This window comes from Sus scrofa, chromosome 6 (genome assembly GCF_054392235.1).
Source record: "Sus scrofa isolate SSC_HxYL_T2T_F1_AM1 chromosome 6, Sscrofa_HxYL_maternal_Yorkshire_Landrace_v2.0, whole genome shotgun sequence".
Classification (NCBI taxonomy): Eukaryota; Metazoa; Chordata; class Mammalia; order Artiodactyla; family Suidae; genus Sus; species Sus scrofa.
Genome location: NC_139388.1, coordinates 36,486,239 through 36,511,866, shown reverse-complemented (window position 1 = coordinate 36,511,866; position 25,628 = coordinate 36,486,239). Strand labels below are relative to the sequence as shown.

Here is a 25,628-nt window from a genome sequence, read left to right as displayed (position 1 = left end):
CAAAAAGACAATAAATAAATAAAAAAACAAATAAATAAATAAACTCTAGATACCAAGAGCAGGTTTTACATTACATGATGGCTGTAGTCAATGCCAGCTAACTTCTGATCTCTCCTAAGTGCATCTACTGAGAATAAGACTTAATAAAACTTAATAAAAGTTTAATTTTAGGAGCACAGTCGAAACAAATCTGACTGGAACCATGAGGTTGTGGGTTCGATCCCTGGCCTCGCTCAGTGGGTTAAGGATCCAGCTGAGCTTTGAGCTGTGAGCTGTGGTGTAGGTCGAAGACGCAGCTCGGATCCCGTGTTGCTGTGGCTCTGGTGTAGGCCGGCGCTACAGCTCTGATTCAACCCCTAGCCTGGGAACTTCCATATGTCGAGGGAGCAGCCCTAGAAATAACAAAAAAAAAAAAAAAAAAGGTTACATTTAGGAAGAAACATGAATATGTATATGTCTGCCATCAGGTGCTGAAGTTTCATTGAGTATTTTAAACATTTGCTTTGGCAGAGAAGTAGGTCCACACACTTGTGAATAATGGCTGCACTTAAGTATGAAGCCAACCATGGGCTATAAAGCACTGTGAAGGTGAGCCTAGGACTAACCTTGCTGGAGCACCTGTCATGGAGCAGTGGAAACGAATCTGACTAGGAACCATGAGGTTGCAAGTTCAATCCCCGGCCTTGCTCAGTGGGTTAAGGAACCTCCATATGCTGTGGGTGAAGCCCTAAAAAGCAAAAACCAACAAATATAATGAAATAGATGTGCCTTATAGGAGAAGTTCTTTTTAATTATGATCTGAGATCAATAATGAAATTCATGGATGAAACATGAAACATTTACCTATATACCATATCCCAGAGATGAGAAAAAGATACTATCTTTTGAATTTGTAACCTGTTAAAAACAGATAGCACTTCTTTCCAAAAAGTGCTGGGTGTTTTTAAAAGCATTTTAGGGAGTTCCCGTCGTGGCGCAGTGGTTAACGAATCCGACTAGGAACCATGAGGTTGCGGGTTTGGTCCCTGCCCTTGCTCAGTGGGTTAACGATCCGGCGTTGCCGTGACCTGTGGTGTAAGTTGCAGACGCGGCTCGGATCCTGCGTTGCTGTGGCTCTGGTGTAGGCCGGTGGCTACAGCTCCGATTGGACCCCTAGCCTGGGAACCTCCATATGCCGCAGGAGCGGCCCAAGAAATAGCAAAAAGACCAAAAAAAAAAAAAAAAAAGCATTTTAGTATTCGACAAATTATTCAATCTACTTACTTGAGTGGTAATTTCCTAAACAATCTTGCATGAATATTAACACTTAAGTAACCAGATGTGGTTATTAGACATTTGCACTATCTGTTCATACTATACTGTTCCCCAGCCTCAGCCCAGGATACTGGGATTTGCCATTTTTGAAAATATGCATTTTCGGAGTTCCTGTCGTGCCTCAGTTGGAACAAATCCGACTAGGATCCATGAAGATGCAGGTTCAATCCATGGCCTCGCTCAGTGGGTTAAGGATCCGGCATTGCCGTGAGCTGTGGGGTAGGTCGCAGAAGAGGCACTGCTGTGGCTGTGGCGCAGACCAGCAACTACATCTCTGATTTGAACCCCTAGCCTGGGAACCTCCAGATGCCACAGGTACAGCCCTTAAAAATAAATAAGAAAATATGCATTTTCTTTTACATTTTCAGTACTTACGAATGACATAAATGACTTAGGCTTATTATGTCCTTAAAATAAATTAGATATTTTCTTTGAGAAAAAGCCCAATTTCTTTTGTTTTTTGCTTTGGATTGGTTGCTTTTTTTTAAATTTTATGGCTCCATCCATACCATATGGAAGTTCCCAGGCCAGGGACTGAATCCCATCCTCAGCTGTGGCCTACACCATAGTTGCGAAAACGCCAGATCCTTTAACCCACTGAGCCAAACTGGGGATCCAACCTCTGCAGAGACCCAAGCCACTGCAGCCGGATCATTAACACGCTGCACCATTATAGGAATTCTGGTTACCTAATATTTTGGATTCTTAAGGCAGAAGCACTTAAGACGATTTAAGCTTCAATAGTCTCTAATACACCCATGAGTACTCTGTGATACCTATTCAAATCATTTTATCTTAAAGGGATTTGATTTAATTACTGACAAATGTAAACCTTTAAAATGTACCAGCCCCCGCAAACAAAAAACTACTACGTTTTGAAAGCAGGATCTATTCTGAGCGACTGTTCTAGATTGCGCTCAACTTACCTTTGGTAGACTTATGAAGCAAAATCACGGTACAAGAGCAAAGTTCTACGTTAGACTGTTCAACAAGAATACAAAACGGGGACCCATCATCCTTAACTTCCTGGAGTGCTCGAGTGACGTCTGATTCAGAGGCAAGGAATATCATTTCCACCACGAGGCCATGATCCTGTAACCGATGACCTATGTCTGTTGCATATTCCCTTTAAAACACACACAAACATACACATGAAAAAGTTGGGTTACTTTCAAGTAAACAAACAAAAAAAACTATGTCACAAAGCAATTGTTCCAAGATATATTATTATTATTATTATTACTGCTTTTTGGGCTGCACCTGGGGCATATGGGTATTCCCAGACTAGGTGTCAAGTTGGAGCTTCGACTGCACAGCCACAGCCACAGCCACATGGGATCAGAGCCCTGTCCACGACCTACCCCACAGCTCACGGCAACACTGGATCCTTAACCCACTGAGCAAGGACAGGGATCGAACCCATATCCTCATGGTTACTAGTCGGATTCCTTGACTGCTGAGCCCCGAAGGGAGCTGCTCCACAGGCACTTTGACGTGCCACCAATTTAAGCAAGTGAGCGGCAAGATACCATATTTTTACTGTATTAAGTGAGGAGATGCCACATTTTTCCAAAAATCACGCATGTCCTGCAACTTCTCTTCATCCTTAGACATGTTGAAAACACTCCAGGGTGTGTAAGCATCTGATAGAATCAGTTAAGAGAACTGGAGGCAACTCTCCCCAAAAGGAAAACTTTGTTGAAAACTTAGCATCCTCCTTTGGTTGATTATGTACATAATTTTATAAAGAAAGCAGGGTTGGTCAAAGTCGTGTTTCTGTGTGGCATGATACACTGGGTCTGAGCACCATGAATATAGCCCGTGTTTTTCTTTTTTCTTTTTGCCTTTTTGCCATTTCTTGGGCCACGGGATGGGCCATTCCCATGGCATATGGAGGTTCCCAGGCTAGGGATCCAATCGGAGCTGTAGCTGACGGCCTACACCACAGCCACAGCAACACAGGATTCCAGCCGAGTCTGCAACCTACACCACAGCTCACGGCAACGCCAGATCCTTAACCCACTGAGCAAGGCCAGGGATCGAACCCACCACCTCATGGTTCCTAGTTGGATTCGTTAACCACTGAGCCACGACGGGAACTCCTGGCCCATGTTTTTCAAAATGGAATGATTCAAGTGTTATTCACTGACATCAATTAAATTTAAAGACCACAGTGAAAATTTTCAACTATATTAAAGAACAGAGGGGCTGTATCTTCAGAAAAACCAAGCAAATGCTCCTGATAATTAGTTCCTGGGAGAGACCAGTCCTTATTGAGGTTATTACCACTGAGACAATTCCTTGCAGAAGAGTAAATGGTCAACACTGGAATTAAGCATCCAATCAACACCAACCACCCCATAACGGACCTTGGATCAAAACCCAGTCATCTCATCCCTGTTTCCTTGGCCTCAGCCCTTGAGAATCGCTCCTCTGCTACTCCTTCGGCTTCATGCTTCCATTCCTGTCTCATATCTGCTGAGAAACCTGCATTAGGCGATTCTGTTGTGACTCTGTGGTAATGAACCTGACTAATTCAAATCATGATATCTCATGTGAACTACTTTGTGATAATTTTCACTCTGCAAATATGAACTGTCATGAAATGAGGATGCCCCCCCAAAAAGGCCCAGCTCAAATGATACTATTCCCTGAATCCTCCTTGATTCATCTCATTGGCCCCCACAACGGTAACCGTCTCTTCCTTGTGTGTACACGCAACTTAAGAGCAGCAACAACCCTTAGCATAGTCCACCTTCCATTTGTTATTTATGCATGTGGCATCTTATTAGACTATGCGTGGTCCAAATAGGAATTGTTACTTCATTATCTTTACGTTTCTGTCTGTGCCCAGCACAGAGCTTGACATGTAACAGTGCGCAAAAGGTATATTTTGTGAATGAAAAATTAATGATGGCAGAAAAAAAGCTTTTCTAGAAGCCGGTTTAGTAAAGTAGGAACGATTTCAGAAAATAAATTCAAGAGGAAAACAAACACATGACACTTCATATTTGCAAAGTGACAGCCCATGAGTGAAAACTGTCACAAAATAGTTCAAGAGATGACATGATTTGAGGAGTCCCCTGACATGGCTCAGCAGAAACGAATCTGACTGGTACCCATGAGGATACACGTTCGATCCCTGGCCTCGCTCAGTGGGTTAAGGACCCCTCTTGCCGTGAGCTGTGGTTTAGGTCGCAGACACGGCTCGGACCTGGCATTGCTGTGCTGCAATGCAGGCTAGTCTGAGGTCTGATTCGACCCCTAGCCTAGGGAACCTCCATATGCTACAGGTGTGGCCCTAAAATGACCCCCCCAAAAAATGGGTGACACATGATTTGAAAATTAATTCCTGTTTTGGAATATAAAGGGATGAATTAGCCCACTAACTGATCCCTCCAAATCTTTCCGATGTTCAAGAGACAAGAGAGCCAGAGACACCGCCTGGTGTGTGCCATCTCTGTCAGATGCAGAGCCCACACGGCAGAATTCCTAAATTGCATCCACCAGGATTCTGATCCATGGCTACATGCCAGACCCACAGAGCACCAGGCAGTGGAGTGACCACCCCTCCAGGGTGACCGGGGAGACCAGCCTTCTCCGCCACAAAGCTCTGCACTCAAATTCACACCAGCCAGCCTGGCCCTGGCAAGAACATCAGGGTTGTTGAAGTCCAATGGCCGCTAGAATCAGTCACGATCCAAAAGGAAGAGCAAAAGGCTACAAGTCAGTGGGGGGGATGCTTGCTACAAGTTTTGAGAAAGCTCATCTAGTCGGAAGATTAACGTAGCTTCCAGGGCCGATGCAGGGGATGGGAGCAGGCTTGCCAAATGTTGAGGGAAAACAAGGCTCCTATGCATGCTGCGTCCTGACCGCCTCTGGGTTCAAAACCAGTTTAAATTGCTACATGATCAAATTAATCCGGGGCATGGCTGGTTGTCTTTCAATTATTAAAGGGAAATCCCATCATTTTCTAATGTAAAATGAACTGCCCTCTCTCACCCTCCCCACGCTACGACTGACCTCATTTCTTCTAGGATGCTGTCTCCCAAGGTCCAACCCACATACCCTTCCAAACGAGATGGAGCTATGATGTGGCTTTACAAACTCAGAGATGCTACCTACAAATAAAGTAGCTCTCTGAAAAGGAGACATCATAGAATAAAAATTGAGTCATTTTTTTTTTCCTCTGGTCTTTTTAGGGCTGCACCCATGGCATTGGAGGTTCCCAGGCTAGGAGTCAAAACAGAGCTGCAGCTGCCGGCTGATGCCACAGGCACGCCAGCGCAGCCTGCACTGCAGCTCATGGCAACACCAGATCCTTAACCCACTGAGCAAGGCCAGGGATTGAACCCCCGTGCTTATGGATGCTAGTCAGATTCGTTTCTGCTGAGACACAACAGGAACCTTGAGTCAGTTTTAAACTGTTTATTTTCACATAAATATGTGCCGAAAACGAATGCTACCTTAATGCTGGGTTGTGTTTTGTGTGTGCCTGGCCTTCTGTTCAGGAATTATTAGTCCTCACCAGGTCTGGGTCTTCGTATAACACACTCAGGGCCTGGCCTGGAGTAACTGTGTATACTGCCATCCGACCAATCGCCTACAGGCCAGGCTCTCTGCCAAGCACTATAAAACCCGACAAAATCCAGAGACACAGTTACCCTCAAATGTGAAGTTCCCGTCTGCCATCAAGTGCCAGGCAGTGGTGTGGGAGATCAGGGCATGACTTGAGCCCAACATACCAGCTGGAGACAGACCAAGAGGCAATTATGCTTACACGGCCTGTGCGAGCTGTGCCGGAGGAGAAGAGGAAATGGGCATCGCAGATCGAAGCAAAAACAGCACAAAGGCTGGGAGGAGTTCAACACACAGCTATGAAATGGGAGGACCCTTCTCTGAAAGATGAGTAAGAGCGACCTTTCTGGCACATTACACTAGATCAGGGCTGGCACAGGGAACCCCACCCAGAAAATAGCTTCGGTTTTTTCTTTTGACTGATAAAATTAGCAGGAATTTCTGCTGTGGCGCAATGAGAGTGGCAGCATCTTAGAAGCACTGGGACACAGGTTGGACCCCCAGCTTGGCACAGTAGGTTGAGGATGCAGCATTGCTGTAGCTGTGACGGAGGCTGAGACTGTGGCTCGGATCTGATCCCTGGCTCGGGAACTCCATAAGCCGAAGAGGGGTGGGCAAAAAAAAATTTATATTGCCATGAGCTCTGGTGTAGGTTGCAGACACAGCTCAGATCTGGCATTGCTTTGGCTATGGTGTAGGTTGGTGGCTACAGCTCTGATTCAACCCCTAGCCTGGGAACCTCCATATGCCATGGGTCCAGCCCTAAGAAGCAAAAAAAAAAAATTTATAGATGCTCACTGTAGTAAACTCGGGCAACACAAAAAAGCTGAATAAGGAGTTCCCACTGTGGCTCAGAGGAAACGAATCTGACTGGCATCCATGAGGACAGTTTAAATCCCTGGCCTTGCTCAGTGGGTTAAGGATCCAACATTGCCGTGAGCTGTGGTGTAGGTTGCAGATGCAGCTGGGATCCTGCATTGCTGTGGCTGTGGTGTAGGCAGTTACAGCTCCGATTCGACTCATAGCCTGGGAACTTCCGCGTGCCTTGGGTACAGCCCTAAAAAGACAAAGAAAAAAAAAAAAAAAGAAAGAAAAAGAAAAGCTGAATTAGACAGAGCTGAATTAGACAGGAATCTTCAGGCATCTCTCCACCCACAGGATGCCTCTATCACCACTCTGATCAACCCAACAGCGTAATTCTTGTAACTCTTAAAGCAGTGTTCGAGCAGATCGCTTTGCGTTTCAATGCTCAGTGTGACTTAGCTACGTCAATTTGTTTTACACAACCTATATGAAACGCCGAAGAGAAATGCATCTACCTCTGTTCTTTGTTGATAAAAACGATAATGCAATCTGAAGGCCTCTCTTGATCACGCTCTTTCTGAATCACTTGATAAAAGTACTGGAAAAGCCTCTCTTCCCGAGCGTCCCTGGCATCATCTGAAAAATATTGATGTATTCATGCTTTTTGCAAGGCCAAGAGCAGAGCACCGGTGAGCAAAAGCTCATCCCAAGAAAGGTTTTCGGGGTTTGTTACAAAAAGTGTAAGTGAAAGACGACACCTCTGCAAAGGATAGAGGAGAGCGGAAAGCAGAATGGATTCTTAACAAGACTCTTACCGAAGTGACAGTCCTGGCATTGGGTGGGGGCACCCTCAGTCTCTTTTGAATAATCGGCCGCCTTCTGCTGCAATTCCTCAGGGCTGCTGGATGAGGGAAAATAGAAGTGTTTGTGCAAATACAGTTTCCCTCCAAATGTTATGTCCCCAAAAGCCAAAAAAATAAATACAAGATCACTAGCACAATATATAAGCCCCTAAATAAAGGTGGCGTCTACTTAGCAGTAAAATCATGCTCAATAATCTGTTCTTCTTTTAGAATATTTTTAGTATCTGGGAATTTTTTTTTTTTTTTTTTTTTGGTCTTTTTAGGGCTGCACCTGTGGCATATGGAGGTTCCTAGGCTAGGGGTCAAATCAGAGCTGTAGCCTCCAGCCTACCCCACAGTCACAGCAACGCCAGATCCGAGCCATGTCTGTGACCTACACCACAGTTCATGGCAACACCAGATCCTTGACCCACTGAGCAAGGCCAGGAATCGAACCCACAACCTCATGGTTTCTAGTCAGATTCGTTAACCACCGAGCCACAATGGGAACTCCCAGTATCTGGGAATCTACCCTTTCCCATTCATTTCCTCTTGTCTGTTATAACAAAACGGACTACATGGAGCCATGGTTCTTCGTCACCTAAGACTCCGACACAGAGTGAGATTCATACTTTAAGGCATTAATTCTAAAGGATATGAGATAATTTCATCTGTAGAGTTCATTTTGTAAAGAAGGGGCACTTATCTCTGATGGTTTTCCTTGGATATGGGTACAAAATGAATCAACAAGATCTGCTCACTTTACTTCTCAACACGCCACAGCTCCTATGAGCAAGCTCTTTTCCCTTGCTAATGGCCTGAAAAAGATGCACAGATGCTAGGTAATCTATCTGCCATCTAAAGTAGTCCCCTTTGCTGTGATTTAAAAAGAAAGGGGAGCATTTGATGCACCATGTACCCTAAATCAGGTGTTTTTACTTCAGGCCTCCAGCATCCAGACACCAATGCTTTCTGGCACAAGGAATGTCCTGCCAGGGAGAGAACCACCTGGGCAGACAGCAATTAGCTCTTTTCTCACTAGAGGCATCACACTGCATGGCAAAGCGGCCACAGAACACCTTAGTCAAACCATGACTCGAGTTCCCATCGTGACTCAGCGGTTAACGAACCCAACTAGCATCCATGAGGATGTGGGTTTGATCCCTGGCCTCGCTCAGTGGGTAAAGGATCTGGCGTTGCTATCAGCTGTGGTATAGGCCAGTGGCTGCAGATCCGATTGGACTCCTAGCCTGGAAACCTCCATGTGCCACGGGTGCGGCCCTAAAAAGGCAAAACAAACAAACACCTCATAACTGCTCAAAAAGCTGTGTGCAAGCTTAGCTCCCTTTGTTCTTCCCCTATATAATTTTTCTTTTTGTCTTTTTTTTTAGGGCCGCACGCACCCACAGCATATGGAGGTTCCCAGACTAGGGGTCTAATCCAAGCTGTAGCCACCGGTCTACGCCGCAGCCACAGCAACGCCAGATCTGAGGCATGTCTGCAACCTACACCACAGCTCACAGCAATGCCAGATCCTTCAGCCACTGAGCAAGGCCAGGGATTGAACCCACAACCTCATGATTCCTAGGCGGATTCGTTTCCATTGTGCCGCATCAGGAACTCCCCCTGTATAATTTTCACTCAGGATCGTGTCCACATCCACCCTCCCAACAGAGCAGACTTGCAGCTCCAGACTTCCAAATGTTGAGCTTCTGCCTGAGTCCATGCCGCCCTACTGCCCTGAGAATGCTGAGCAACCCAAGAACGCCTCCCTCCCCCAGGCAGGCTTTCTCTCCGTCATGCACTCCAGAGGCCATGCATTCTTCAGGCTACCTGCCTGCTCCAGCTTCTACTACACACTGGGCCCTGGCAGGCACAAACGGCCAACTTCACACACTTGCTTTCTTCTCATAAAGTGGTATGGAAACGCCCCACCATCAGCCTAAGAAATTAGAGGGGGTCGGGGGTGAGGGCAGAAGCAAGGACCAGTTCGTCCAGGAGAGGCTGTATAATGTGAAAATTGCCACTGCCTGGATGTGCATCTCCGCTCCGCCACTTACTAACCAGGTAAGCCGGAACCTCCTTATGCCTCAGTTTTCTCACCTGTAAAGTGGGGCTATTGGGAGACCCTGCCTCTAAGAGTTGCTATGAGGATTCGAGGAGCTCGTCAGGTAAATCCCGTAAACGAGTGCCTGATACAGATACCAACGGATGAAAGCCCTATCATCCTCCTTCACTTTAAAAAGTTTCAGACCCAAGACTAGGCGAATCTCAAGTTCAGGAAAATCACCAAACAGTGCAAGGAGCTAAGTCTCCTTTTCAGGAAATGCTACCTGCGAGACACTAACCCCCATTAATAGTCACTCCCGAATTCTCTTCTTTCAAGTGCTTCCGCAGTTGAAGAAAGCATTTTTCAATGCTGAATTATTAATCTAATCTGACACAAAGCTCAACGTTCATGCAGGCAAGAGAGAGGCCCTGTCAAGGTTCATACATACAAAAATCAATTCAAATACAGTTCAAGGAAAGCTGCTTTTACCCAAACGACAGAGGTAGATCCGAGGCAACAATCCTGAACTGCCATGGTGATTTACCTCTTTGGGGTCTCAGAACCCCGCTGCCAAAGGTAGACGGCAGAGGAAACTACACAAGATAACCTTCAAAACCAGTTGGCTGCCTTTAGCACACTGCCCAATGCTCAAAAACAATGAGGAGGAATAACCCTCGGGACATAACATTAGTGAAAGACGTGAGTTCCAGAACAGGATACCAGCGGGAGCCGTTTCCATTATTAGCAGGGGAGGGGAAAACTTCGGAGTTCCGAAGAGGGATTTTCACTTTTTCTGACCAGACACTTTTACATCTATTTATCCATTTCTTGGGTTCAAAAAAAATTTAAGTGACTTTTTTTTTGTTTGTTTTGTTTTGTCTTTTTGCCTTTTCTAGGGCTGCTTCCCACCGCACATGGAGGTTCCCAGGCTAGGGGTCTAATCGGAGCTGCAGCCACCAGCCTACGCCAAAGCCACAGCAACTCAGGATCCAAGGCATGTCTGTGACCAACACCGCAGCCCATGGCAATGACAGATCCTTAACCCACTGAGCGAGGCCATGGATAGAACCCGCAACCTCATGGTTCCTAGTTGGATTCATGAACCACCGCGCCACGATGGGAACTCCTAAGTGACCTTTTTTATATTTAAGTGCTCTGGAGTATTGGTCCATTTCGTAATAAAATAAATTTGCTTTTCTTTTTTTTGTCTTTTTGCTATTTCTTGGGCCGCTCCCACGGCATATGGAGGTTCCCAGGCTAGGGGTCGAATCGGAGCTGTAGCCACCGGCCTACGCCAGAGCCACAGCAACATGGGATCTGAGCTGCGTCTGCGACCCACACCACAGCTCATGGCAACGCCAGATCCTTAACCCACTGAGCAAGGCCAGGGATCGAACCCGAAACCTCACAGTTCCTAGTCGGATTCGTAAACCATTGCACCACGACGGGAACTCCAAATTTGCATTTTTTGAGCACATACCAATGGTTAGATGGTAGCAGAGAAAAGGTATGGAGGCATGCAAGAAGGGAGCTGAAAAACGAAGGGTAGGAGTTCCCGCTGTGACAGTAGGTTATGAACCTGACTCGTATCCATGAGGATGCAGGTTCGATCCCTGGCCTCGCTCAGCGGGTTAAGGATCCGGCATTGCCGTGAGTGGTGGTGTAGGTCGCAGATGTAGTTTGGATCTGGCATTGCTGTGGCTGTGGTGTAGGCCGGCAGCTGCAGCTCTGATTCAGCCCCTAGCCTGGGAACCTCCATATCTTGTGGGTACAGCCCTGAAAAGATTATAAAACAAGGAAGTCTAGGTGATTCCCCAGTGGCTTAATGGTTAAGGATCTGGCTCAGGTCACTGCTGTGGCATGGGTTCAATATGTGGCCCAGGAACTTCCATATACTGCGGGTGTGGCCAAAAAAAGAAAAAAAGAAAGACATCGAGGGCCTGCTACAGATAACCCACCAGGTGGGTCCCCCAGGCGGAGCTAACGGAGAAACCCACAAAGGGGGGTTGAGTCCCTTCGGGCTGCAGGTCTATTTTACTTCCTAGGGTCTAAAGGCCTCCCAAAAGGTGGAGGTTGAAGCAGAATGGCAAAATATGATCAAGTTGACCTGAGGGACTTTCCAGAAAGCAAATATTAATAACATCATTTTTAACAAACACATACGTCTGCACTGTAAGACCACATCTAAATTATTACCAAAGCTTTTAGCAAATGGAGCCACAACAATAAAATTTTACCTTAGCCTATCTTCGCTCTCCTTTAAGTGGCCCTCTTGGGGAGAATAAGAAGTCGGTGTAAAAGGTTTATGTGGATTACTGCTAAAAAAAACCAACAAGGAGCAAATTACACTTAAGAAGAAATTATCTCCCATAGTCCTGCCATCGCTTTCCACGGGTCTGATACACTCAAAGGGGACTGAGTCTTCTGTTCAACTGGGTTTTAAAAACTCGAACAATGGCTCTTCTCCAGACGTTCTCTCCAAGAACCCTTATTTGAGTTTGTAATGCCTACTTCTATTTTTGTCTGGTTGGTTTGCTCACTGCTTTGGGAGAGATGACAATGGAAGGCACAGCTGTGTCACCAAGAAAGGACCACTATAAACTCATTGACTACGGACTCAAGGAACTTCAACTGCATGAAGCTGACTTCCCACCTTAGCTGAACTAAACCTGAAAGTGAAGGATGCAATGCTGGTGGTGTTTGGGAATTAGGAAAAATGATAATACCAATAAATCACTATTGTATTTTGAAGCTTCCCTTTGCCAGAAAGATGCTCCATCAGTATCACCGTAAATTTTTGTGGATGATCTGCCACCTTGCATGTATCTGACCCTGACTCCACAATGGAGCTTATGAGAGAAAAATTCCTAAATGATTCGCATCGATTGCAAGTATTAATCCTCGATTAAGACCACTGTTAAAGGAGTTCCCACCATGGCGCAGTGGTTAACGAATCTGACTAGGAACCATGAGGTTTCGGGTTCGATCCCTGGCCTTGCTCCGTGGGTTAAGGATCCGGCGTTGCCATGAGCTGTGGTGTAGGTTGCAGACCCGGCTCAGATCCCGTGTTGCTATGGCTCTGGCGTAGGCCGGCAGCTACAGCTCTGATTGGACCCCTAGCCTGGGAACCTCCATATGCCGCGGGAGCGGCTCAAGAACAGGCAAATAGACAAAGAAAAAAAAAAAAAAAAAAACCACTGTTAAAAAACACACACACACACCAAATGCATTCTGACATACAGTGAGGCCTTCCTCCTCATTCAAAAGGTTCGTGGATGACAAATAACAAAGCTGATCTAAAACCAAGAAAAGGGCACAACCTATGAAGAAAAGGCCTGCTTCAAATGGTTAGCTGGAAGAAACAAGGGGGATGAACAAGACGAACTATTTTATACATTTGGAGTGCGAGGGTTAAAGAGTTATTAGAAAGATTTCCATCCCCAAGAAGGATAAGGAGCACAGATGCTCTGCTCGACCCTCTTCTCGATGATTCTCGCCAAGTTTGAAGGCCATGAGAAGGAATAAGCAGATGGTTCAATGTGAGTAAGTCAAAAGGAAGTTGCATTGGCTTTATTCGGCTTCCTAGCAACTAGGCTGAACGATGCCAAGAAAGCCAGCCGGCTCTAAGGAGAAACGCTGCAGGATTCTTGGAACCCAGCGGTCAGGCAGGGGAGAGAAGGCCTCCAGACACCCCCACCTGGCGAAATGAATCCAGAACCGGGACCTCCCCCCCTCACAGGTTCCTCCCACTTCCCTGGATGTATGTTCCCGCTGCAGCCTACCTGGCCAGGCTAATGTCAATTACACGACTCCTTGAATCTCCTTTCTGAACCACCTTTCCAATGCCAGTAACATCGGATGAGCAGTCTGGCCCAGCCATCAAAGAATAACTTCCACTCCTCCACGGGAAGGAAGGCCCCGTGCACTCAGAATGCACCTCGGCCAGCTGGACAAAGGATTTCACAGGCCAAAAGACCCGTGCTCGGGCACAGCAGCCCAAGCACTGACGTAGGCTGGCACCCGCACCAGCTAGGACCCCAGAGGCCTGAGCAACATCCTTCTTCAAGCACAGAAGATGCTTCTTCCATGAGGAATTACCTTTGTGGGTGTCTGCAAATATGCACGGGAAGGACATGCCCATTACAACACAAACGTCCAGAGGAAAGCTTGGACATTATTAAATGTTGCAAGGTCACCAGGAGCCCTGGGGAGGCCACGGTATTTTGCCACATGCTTTGCGACCTCCCTCGAACCAGAGGCACCCATTCAACTTCAGTTCTTCTCCTACTCACTTCGGGAATAGCAGGTGAACCACTCACTGTCAAGTAGAAAAATGGAACTTATAATTACAAATACATCCCAGGAAATGACCAGTTTCCCAGATGTTCACTGAAGATGTTTTCAATGCATTATATTTAAGCCTTGGAAAAACCATGCGAGCTGGGTCACGTCAACCTCCCCACACACACTTTTTAACATGAGGTGGAGGTCCTATCGTGGCTCTGTGGGTAAGAATCAGACATAGTCTCCGTGAGGATGTGGATTCAATTGCTGGCCTCACTCCCTGGATTAAGGATCCAGAGTTGCTGGAGTGCCTGTCGTGGCTAGGCACGAATCCGACTAGGAACCAAGAGGTTGTGGGTTCGATCCCTGGCCTTGCTCAGTGGGTTAAGCATCCGGCGTTGCCGTGAGCTGTGGTGTAGGTCACAGATGCAGCTCAGATCTGATGTTGCTGAGCCTGTGCTGTAGGCCAGCAGCTGTAGCTCCAATTGGACCCCTAGCCTGGGAATCTCCATATGCCATGGGTGCGGCCCTAAAAAAAAGCAAAAAAAAAAAAAAAAAAAAAAAAAAAAAAAAATTGGTCAAGCTATATTTTTGTGGAAAGTAAGTTCATATAGGCAAAAAAAAAAAAAAAAAAAAAAAAAAAAAGGTCATTTGAGAACATAGGGAGCCTGAGGGAGAGATCCACACTACCTGGGAAGCCTCTCCTGGCCATGCCGCCTCAGGGGAAGTGTCTTTCCCCACACTTCTGGGTGGACCATCTAAAAGCGATTCAAAATTCAAACCTCAAGATGGAGGCAGGGGAACCAGAAGCCTCATCTGCTGCTGGTGGGAATGGAAAATGGTACCATCTCCTGAGAAAATTATTTGGCAGCTTTTTTTTTTTTTTTTTTTTGTCTTTTTGCCGTTTCTAGGGCCGATCCCACGGCATATGGAGGTTCCCAGGCTAGGGGTCGAATCAGAGCTGTAGCCGCCGGCCTACGCCAGAGCCACAGCAACTTGGGATCCGAGCAGCATCTGCGACCTACACCACAGCTCACGACAACGCCAGATCGTTAACCCACTGAGCAAGGGCAGGGATGGAACCCACAACCTCATGGTTCCTAGTCGGATTCGTTAACCACTGCGTCACGACGGGAACTCCCTATTTGGCAGCTTTGAAAAAGGAAAACACATCACTAGGCCATTCCACATCCAGACATCTGCCCAATAAAAATGAAAGCATATGCCGCCACAAAGACTTGTACACGAATGTATGCAGTAGCTTTACTTGCCAATAGCCCCAACTGCAAATATCCTTCAAATATCGGTGTGAATGAAAAATATAAACTGTAAGTACATCCATACGTCTAAGCCTGCTCGGTGCACACCAAAATACCACTGACTGGACAGCCAAAATGACAGAAATGTGTAAGAGTTCCGGAAGCCGAAGTCCTGGATCAGGACTGTCGGCATGGTTGAGCTGTGATGAGAGCTCGCTTCCTGGCTTGCAGACGGCCACCTTCTTGCTGTGTCATTGCATGGCCTTTGTGCATCCACATGGAAAGAGATCTCTCTTCCTCTTATATAAGGCCACCAATTCTATTGGCTTAGGACCCCACCCTTTCAACCTCATTTTATATTATTCGCCTACTAAAAGCCCTGTCTCCAAATAAAGTCCCATTGGGAGTTAAGGCTTCAACACGTGAACTACAGTGGGACACAGGCCATAGCCCCGTAAAATGCAAAACTGCTCTGCAATAAAGACATGATGGGAGTTCCCGTCGTGGCGTCGTGGCTCTGTGGTTAACGAATCTGACTAGGAACCATGAAGTTGTGGGTTCGGTCCCTGCCCTTGCTCAGTGGGTTAATGATCCGGCGTTGTCGTGAGCTGTGGTGTAGGTTGCAGACGAGGCTCGGATCCAGCGTTGCTGTTGGTCTGGCGTAGACTGGTGGCTACGGCTCCGATCGGACCCCTAGCCTGGGAATCTCCATATGCTGTAAGAAGCGGCTCAAGAAATAGCAAAAAAATAAAAAAATAAAAAATTAAGACATGATGTACTTAATCTACCCAACACAGATGAATCTCAAAATAATTATGCTGGGGAATTCGCATCTTGGCTCATCAGCAACAAATCCAAATAGTAAACCTGAAGACACGGGTTCGATCCCTGGTCCCACTTGTTGGGTTAAGACCCGGCGTTGCCTTGAGCTGTGGTGTAGGTCAAAGACGCAGCTCGGATCTGGCTCTGGTGTAGGCCGGCAGCTAGAGCTCAGATTTGACCCCTAGAGCCTGGGAACTTCCATATGCCACAGGTGCAGCCACTAAAAAAACAAAACAGGGAACTGTATCTAGTCACTAGTGATGGAACATGATGGAGGAGAATGTGAAAAATGAATATATAGGAGTTCCCAACATGGCTCAGCAGAAACAAATCTGACTAGTACCCATGAGAACACAGGTTCAATCCCTCGCCTCACTCAGGGGGTTAAGGTTCTGGCAATGCCGTGAGCTGTGGTGTAGGTCACAGATGCAGCTCGGATCTGGCGTTGTGTAGGCGGTGGTGTAGGCTGGCATCTATAGCTTCAACTTGACCCCTAGCCTGGGAACTTCCACATGCCACAGGTGGGGCCCTCAAAAAAAAAAAAAAAAAGGAATATAAAAAGAATATGTATATCAGTATATATATGTCAGTAGAAATTGACAGAACATTGTAAATCAACTGTAATGGAAAAAAATAAAAATCATTAAGAAAAAGGAGAATTATGCCAAACGAAACCAGAAACTTCCCCTCCACAAAAATATACAGAGCGGTCCCCCTTATCTAAAGGGGACACATTCCAAAACCCTCAGTGGATGCCTGAAACCTCAGACAGCACCAAACCCTATTTATATCAAGTTTTTCATTCACATACCAATCTATGTGTAATTTATAAATTAGATACAGAAGATATGAACAATAATAATAAAATAATTAGAATATACTGTAATAAAAACTCTGTGAATGTGACCTGTTTTTTTAATGGCTGCACCCGTCCCACTTAGAAGTTCCCCGGCTGGGGTCAAATTGGAACTGTAGCTGCCAACCTCCGCCACAGCCCCAGCCGAACCAGATCCAAGCCACGTCTGCGACCTACAGCACAGCTCAAGGCAACGGCGGATCCTTAACCCACTGAGCAGGGCTGTGTCCTGCTGGATACTAGTCGCATGCATTATCGCTGTGCCACAACGGGAACTCCTTTTATTTCAGTCGGATGTCTTTATCGGGAGAGAACCTTATGTACCTATGGAGAAAGTCCATCGAAACACATTCCTTCCAATTTCAAATTAAATGTACATGTCACTCCAACGCCTCGAGGAATGCTAGTGCAACTATTTTTAACTTTTTACTGGTGTATCTCAATTACTCAACTTATTAGACCGCTGATCTATTAAGTTCTCAGGATAGGACCCACTGGGAATAAATTTTAAAATTAAAAAGATTTTTAAGAATCTACTCTTAGAAGTTCCATCATCATTTCAAATTTCACTGAAAACAATTTGAATTTTAACACTCCTCTAGAGAAATTTCAGTCAAGTCTCCAGAAGTAGGAAAAGAGTAGTGACATGGCACTGTTAAAAGGACACAACAAAAAAGACATGGGTTCCTTCCACAGTACTTTAAAGAGCAGGGGTCAGTACACAGCTGAATACAGTGTTATGAGGTCAGTCAGCAATCACACCTGATCAGAAAATGTATGTCCACACAAAAGCATCCACACAAATGCCTACGCAGCTTTATTCACAACTGCCAAAAAGTGTATACAACAAGATACCCTTCCATAGGTGAATAAACAAATTACAGTACATCCGTAGAAATATTTGAGCAATTCAAAGAAATAAGTGGTGTTCCCATTGTGTCTCACGGTCACTAGCAACCGTGAGGAATGAGGGTTCAAACCCTGGTCTCGCTCAGTGGGTTGGGGATCTGGCAATGCCACGGGCTGCGGTGCAGGTCACAGACGAGGCTCGGATCTTGCGTCGCTAGGACTGTGGTACAGCAACTGCAGCTCCGATGTGACCCCCAAGCCTGGGAACTTTTATATGCCCCACCTGCAGCTCGCCCTCCCAAAAAAGACTTGGATAAATCTTTGAATGCATATTGCTAAGTCAAAGAAGCCAGTCTCAATAGGCTACATCATGTGTGCTTCCAATTATACGACATTCTGGGAAAGGCAAAATTAACGAGATGAGGAAAGGATTGGTGGTGGGCAAGGGTCTGCCAGGAAGGAGTTGCAGAGGTGAAGCACAGGGTTTTTTTTTCTCCAAGCAGGGGCATTATTCTGCATGATGCAGTAATGGTGGAGACACAACACAAAGGCAGTTGTCAAAACCCACTAAATACAGCATAAAATGAACCTTAACGTGTATAAATTTTAACACTAATTTAGGAAGTCAAGAGGACCCCGGGATGGAATACAGAATGTGAAAATCCATTACAAAACGGACTCTGAATGTATGAAACAGCCTCGCTGCAGGCAGGAAGGGAAAAGGCAAGGCTCAACTTTGCACATGGCTCTGTACAAAAACAGGTGGGACAGGATGTGACCCCGAGGCTGGCGTGGTCCGACCCCTGCTCTAAAGCCTAATGCTGCCCTCCAACGGGACTGTTCAAAGCCTATGAAAGGTGGGCCATGGGGAGGTGGGATCCGTGCCACAGGGAAGGAGGCCAGAGCCACGGCTTCATTTGCATCTGGCCCAGAGTCGATGCCAAAATCTTGACCAGGGCTTAAAAGGTTCCCGATGCCCAGCCCCCTCCCCACCTGGCAGACCTCATTCCCTCCTCATCTCCCACAGCTCCCCCAAGGCAACCAGCGGGCCTCCGGGTTGTTCGCCCCCGCAGCGCCCTGCCCCTTGCCGTTCCCTGTCGTGAACACACACTTCTCCCCCTCGCCCCATACCCAGGTACCCAGGTGGGCAGCTCCCTCGCTTCCAGCCGGGGCTCTGCCCAACTGTCATCTTCTCTGCAGGGCCCTCCCTCGCCTTCCCCCCCACCTGGGCCCCCTCCCCCTCCAACCTGGCTCACTTTTCTTCATGTCACACATCAAGATCTGCTCTCTCCATCTCTCTCTCTCTCACACACACGTTTTTTACAATAAACTTCATTTTTAAGAATAGTTTTAGGGAGTTCCCTTCATGGTACAGCGGAAACGAATCCGACGAGGAGCCATGAGGTTGCGGGTTTGATCCCTGGCCTTGCTCAGTGGGTTGAGGATCCGGTGTTCCCGTGAGCTGTGGTGTAGGTTGCAGACGCAGCTTGGATCTCATGTCGCTGTGGCTGTAGTGTAGGCTGGCAGCTGTAGCTCTGATTTGACCCCTAGCCTGGGAACTTCCATATGCCGTGGGTGTGGCCCTAAGAAGACCCAAAAAAAAAAAAGAAATAGTTTTAGATTTTGAGAAAAACTGTAAAAAGATGGTACGTATATAAGATAGATCCAGAGTCCCCATTATGGCACAAAAGAAACGAATCCGACTAGTAATCATGAGGTTTTGGGTTCCATCCCTGGCCTCACTCAGTGGGTTAAGGATCTGGTATTGCTGTGGCTGTGGTGTAGGCCAGCAGCTGCAGATCCGATTCAACCCCTAGCCTGGGAATCTCCATATGCCACAGGTGCAGCCCTAAAACGCAAAAAAAAGGGGGGGGGGGCTCCAAGAGAACCCATACCTAATCTCTCCTATTATTAGCATCTCCCACTAGTGTGGCACATTTGTCACAATAAGACGAATGGCTATAGTTAAGTAAAGCCCATACTTTGTTCTGATTTGTTCAATTTCTACTTAATGCATGTTTTTCTGGTCTAGGATTCCATTCCAGATACCACCTTACATACAGTCCACATGTCTTGGCTGCAGCAGTTTCTCAAACTTTTCTTGGCTTTGCTGACAGTGTTGAGGAGCACCAGCCACACACTATGGATTTTTACTAACGCACATGTGTGATCTAATCCCGAGAAGGAAGGGAAGCTCCCAGAAGGCAGGGAGTTTTGGTCTGTCCCATGCACTGTTTCAACTCCAGCACTTGGAAGAGTGCTTGCCACATGACAGGTGTTCAATGCGTAACCAAAGAAGGAACAAATGTACTAAAGTGAACGCTTTTTGTTTTTGGGCCAAACGGCATGTAGACATTCCCAGGCCAGGAGTTAAACCCACATCACAGCAGCGACCCAAGCCACTGCAGCGACAATGCAAGATTCTTAACCCACTGAACAGGGAGGCCAAGAATCGAACTCACATCCTCACCTGCATCGGTCCCTAACCTGCTGAGTCACAATAGGATCTCCCTATATGATTTCGACGAAAATAACAGTTTATGAGTTCCCGTTGTGGTGTAGTGGAAACAAATCCAACTAGTAACCACAAAGTTGAGGGTTCGATCTCTGGCCGCGCTCGGTGAGTTGAGGATACAGCATTGTAGGATCCAAGCAAGCAGTTGTGGCTCGGATCCCAAGTTGCTATGGCTGTGACATAGGCTGGCAGCTATAGCTCTGATTCAACCCTTAGCCTGGGAACTTCCACATGCCGTGGGTGAAGCACTCAAAAGCAAAAGGAAAAAGAAAAAAAAGTTAAAATGACAACTTAGAAGTTATCTAAGGTTTTTTGTTTTTTGGTTTTTTTGTCTTTTTGCCATTTCTTGGGCCGCTCCCACAGCATATGGAGGTTCCCAGGCTAGGGGTCCAATCAGAGCTGTATCTGCCAGCCTACACCACAGCCACAGCAACGCCAGATCCGAGCTGTGTCTGTGACCCACACCACAGCTCATGGCAGTGCCGGATCCTTAACCCACGGAGCAAGGGCAGGGATGGAACCCAAAACCTCATGGTTCCTATTGGATTCATTAACCACTGAGCCACAACGGCTCCCATCTATGGTTTTTTAACATTTTTTACATTTTTAACATTACATTTGGCCACACCCTTGGCATGCAGAAGTTCCCCAGTCAAGGGGAGAACTCTTAACACAGCAGCAACCAGAGCCACTGCAGTGACAAAGCCAGATCCTTAACCCACCACACCACAAGGGAACTCTGTAAATTTTTTTTTAACTCAATAAAACTTTAGGTTTTACGGAGCCCATTTAGCACATGAAAACAATTACTGGAACCAGAACTAGAAACTTCTTGACCTTTTTCAACTACCTCATTCAAAAAACCCACACACTGCCATATACCAGGACCCCCAAAACACCACTGCCAACACCTCAAGTTTCCCCAAAAGGGGAACTGGGGAGCTGATACTCCTTCTTAGCAACTTCAACAACTTTTGCTGTGTAGTGGTATTTATTTGGGGTAAAAACTTGAGTATTTTATTGTATTTGCCCTTAATATTTTATAAACATAAGTGAAAAAACAGAAGAAAGAAAATACCAATGCTGAAATGAATCTAATTAATAACCATGAGGACACAGGTTCAATCCCCGGCCTTGCACAGGGGGTTAAGGATCCCGTGTTGCCATAAGCTGTGGTGTAGGTCACAGATGTGGCTTGGATCTGGTGATGCTGCGGCTGTGCCATAGGCCGGCAGCTGCAGCTCCAACTGGACCTCCAGCCTAGGATCTTCCATATGCCTCGGGTACAGCCCTACAAAGCAGAAAGAAAAAAAAAAATTGCTATATAAAGGAGAACTTCAACACCTAGTGCTTCCATTTTTCTATTTCATGAAAACCCCAATATACTGCTGTTATTACCAATAACCCAAACATATAGCTGACCTTACCCTTGGAAGATGCTGTACCGCTCTCTGGACAGTGGGTTTCAACAGCAACACATTCCAAACTTTGCATGTCATACTGTCAGCATGTCAGGTTATCTCCTTAGCTTCACACTCCAGTACAGCCTGTTAGGACTCTGCTGCCCCCTTACTTCACAGGAAAGTAACTGTCCGTTGTTTTGCTGCCATTTCTGCCATGTGGGATCACACCGGTCAATACAAGTACATGAAAACCCTCCGTTATTGGGGATTACGAATTGATATGCAGCCTACGCCACATAAAACCATAACATGGCCCATTCCCTCAGTTACTGCCTGGGTATCCGCCTATGATCCCAGGGAAATCTAACAATACCGTCAGCAAGAAGAAAAACACGGCCAAGCAATTCCACAGAGATGCTGGGGCTTAATGATCACCAATCAATCCCACAGCAAGAAACAATTTATACCTTTAACCTCCCCAAGGGCTAGGAAATTAATGCATTCTAGTGAAATGACCAAAGAAAGAATATGACCAAAAGCAAGAACAAAACACCAGATACTGAAAAGCCAACACTCTTGAGATACACAGAAGTGTTCTCTGCCCAACCTGTATTCTGAGATAATTTATAAACCTCAAGCATGTCCAACAGATAGATTTATACAATTCTTATTTATGTGTTTTGACACTATCTTGTTCCAAAGGGTGAAGGGTTCCACCTAAGAAAGGTGGTATCACAGAAAGAGAACAGTCAATAAATAATGAGAGAATAATAGAATAATTGGTTATCAACAGTTCACAACCCCCAGCGAATTAATGGACCCAGACAAAGATCAATAGTTGTTAACGATATAAACAGAAAGATAATTAGGCATTAGGTACTTGTCAACAAAAGTAAACATCGCCTATGGAATTTTACTGCCAAAAACCACCTGAATCACAAACACGTCAAAACCTTCGTAGAACATACAGGAAATACAAGAGGCAGAAGGACAGGCTAAACGACATCAAAGGATACAAATAGGAGTTCCCGTCATGGCACAGCAGAAAGGAATCCGATTAGGAACCATGAGGTTGTGGGTTCAATCCCTGGCCTCACTCAGTGGGTTAAGGATCCAGCGTTGCTGTGAGCTGGGATGTAGGTTGAAGACACTAGGTAGGCTGGCAGCTGTTGCTCCAATTAGACCCCTAGCCTGGGAACCTCCACATGCCACAGGTGCAGCCCTAAAAAGCAAAAGAAAAGAAAAACCAGAGGATGCAAATTGACACAATCCAGCCTGCAGGAAACTCTAGAAAATCTGCTTCAAAAGTAACAAAAGACTTTTTTTTAAAAAAAGATGAGGAATCTATGGAATTAAAAAGGTTTAGGAGATAAAGAGTTCTCTTGTGGTTCAAAAGGTTAAGGATCCAGTGTTGTCACTGAAGCGACTTGGGTTATGATTGTGGCATGGGTTCAATCCCTGGCTCGAGCACTTCTGCATGCCATGGATGTGGGACCAAAAAAAAAGAAGGCTTAAGAAATATCAATCACTATGGAATATTCCACCCAACAGCAGCAGAATACACGTTTTTCAAGTACATATTGAAGAGACTCAAGGTTAGACTATACTACACCACAAAACAAGTCAATCTTTTTTTTTTTCCTTGTCTTTTTAGGGCTGCACCTGCAGCATATGGAAATTCCCAGGCTGGGGGTCAAACTGGAACTGTAACCACCGGCCTTAACACAGCCACAGCCAGGGCAACATGGGATCCAAGTCTCATCTGAAACCTACACCACAGCTCACGGCAACACTGAATCCTTAATCCACTGAGCAAGGCCAGGGATCAAACCTTCATCTTCATGGACGCCAGTCAGATTCTTATCTGCTGAGCCACAATGGGAACTCCCTTAATGGTTCATCACCCTCGCAGAGGAGTTCCCTTCTGACGCAGTGGGTGAAGGATCCGCACTGTCATTGCAGTGCTTGGGTTGCTGGAGTGGCAAGGGTTTGATCCCTAGTGTAGGAACTTACGTGCAGTGGGCACAGCCAAAAAAAACAAACAAAAAAACACCCTCACAGATACACCCATAAAAATGTTTGACCAGGAAGGAGTTCCCGTCCTGGCACAGTGATTAACGAATCCGACTAGGAACCATGAGGTTGCGGGTTCGATCCCTGGCCTTGCTCAGTGGGTTAAGGATCCAGCGTTGCCGTGAGCTGTGGTGTAGGTCGCAGACACGGCTCGGATCTGGAGTTGCTGTGGCTGTGGCGTAGGCCGGCAGCAACAGCTCCGATTAGACCCCTACCTTGGGAACCTCCATATGACGTGAGTGCGACCCCAGAAAAGGCAAAAAGACTAAAAAAAAAAAAAAACTTTTTTCTTTGACCAAATACCTGGGCACAGCATGGTCCAGTCAAGCTGACAATATCACACATCCAATGGAAGGAAATCTGCAAAGGAAGGAAATCCTGCCACAGGCCACGACATGGATGAACCTTGAGGACATTATGTTAAATGAAATAAACATAATGAGCCGCGTTGCTGTGGCTCAGGCACAAAAGGACTAAAGTATGGAATTCCCGTTGTGGCGCAGTGGTTAATGAATCCGACCAAGAACCATGAGGTTGTGGGTTCGATCCCTGGCCTTGCTCAGTGGGTTAGGGATCTGGTGTTGCCGTGAGCTGTGGTGTAGGTCACAGACACAGCTCAGATCTGGCGTTGCTGTGGCTCTGGCGTGGGCTGGCGGCTGTAGCTCCAATTGGACCCCTGGCCTGGGATCCTCCATATGCCGAGGGATTGGCCCTAGAAAAGGCAAAAAGACGAAAAAAAAAAAGGACTTGTATGAAACCACATATAGAAGAAAACTTAGGGAGTTCCCGTCGTGGCGCAGTGGTTAACGAATCCGACTGGGAACCGTGAGGTTGCGGGTTCGGTCCCTGCCCTTGCTCAGTGGGTTAAGGATCCAGCGTTGCCGTGAGCTGTGGTGGAGGTCGCAGACACGGCTCGGATCCCGCGTTGCTGTGGCTCTGGCGTAGGCCGGTGGCTACAGCTCCGATTGGACCCCTAGCCTGGGAACCTCCATATGCCGCGGGAGTAGCCCAAGAAACGGCAAAAAGACAAAAAAAAAAAAAAAAAAAAAAAGAAGAAAACTTAAATACAGTGTAAGGTTTTTTTTTGGTCTTTTTGACTTTTTAGGGCTGCACCCACGGCATATGGAGGTCTAATTAGAGGCGAAGCTGCAGGCCTATGACACAACCACAGCAACTCAGAATCGGAGCCACTTCTTCAACCTCCACCACAGCTCATGGCAATGTCAGACCCCCAACCCACCGAGTAAGGCCAGGGATCGAACCCGAAACCTCATGGTTCCTAGTCGGATTCGTTAACCACTGCACCACAATGGGAACTCCAAGATGGTAATTTTTTTTAAGAAAAGGATATTCTGATGTAGGCTAGAGGAATGGGGAGTTATTTAACAGGCAAAAAGATTCAGCATGGAACAATGATGACGTTCTGGAGATGAATGATGACGAAGGTTGCACAAGGCTGAATGTACTTAATGCCACGAAACCACACAGTTAAATGTACAGTCAAGGGAGTTGCCTGGTGACCGAGAAGATTGTCACTACTGTGGCAGGTTTCCTCTGTGGCTCAGGTTCGATTCTAGCCGGCAAACTTCTACATGACACAGGCACAACCAAAAGAAAAAAATGTACTGTCAAAATGGCAATTTTGTGTTCTGTCCATCTTATGCAAAAGAAAAAAGAAAGAAGAGAGACATCAACCTAGTGTAATATGCGCATGTTAGATCTCAATTAAAACAAACTGAAAGCAGGTTCCTGTCGAGGCTCAGACGAAACCAACCTAACCAGTATCCATGAGGACGCTGGTTTGATCCCTGGTTATGCTCAGTGGGTTAAGGACCCAACATTACCTCAAGCTGTGATGTAGTTTGAAGACACAACTCGGAACTGGTATTGCTACGACTATCAGCTGTAGTTCTGAATCAACCCCTAGACTGGGAACTTTCATGTGCCACACCTGCAGCCTTGGAAGAAAAAAAATATAA

The 25,628-nt window shown here is 46.3% G+C and overlaps 1 protein-coding gene across 1 annotated transcript in view; it reads right to left on the bottom strand.

The window, feature by feature from the left end:
- The window catches only part of LOC110260966 (uncharacterized), a 61,032-nt gene that overhangs the window by 15,233 nt on the left and 20,171 nt on the right, over nucleotides 1–25,628 (bottom strand). Inside the window, exons 5-7 of the mRNA XM_084960336.1 lie at nucleotides 7,512–7,597; nucleotides 7,212–7,332; nucleotides 2,241–2,440 (exon numbers count right to left, since the gene is read on the bottom strand). Of these exons, the coding sequence (XP_084816462.1) occupies nucleotides 2,241–2,440; nucleotides 7,212–7,332; nucleotides 7,512–7,597 (407 nt within the window). The remainder of the gene's footprint in view (nucleotides 1–2,240; nucleotides 2,441–7,211; nucleotides 7,333–7,511; nucleotides 7,598–25,628) is intronic.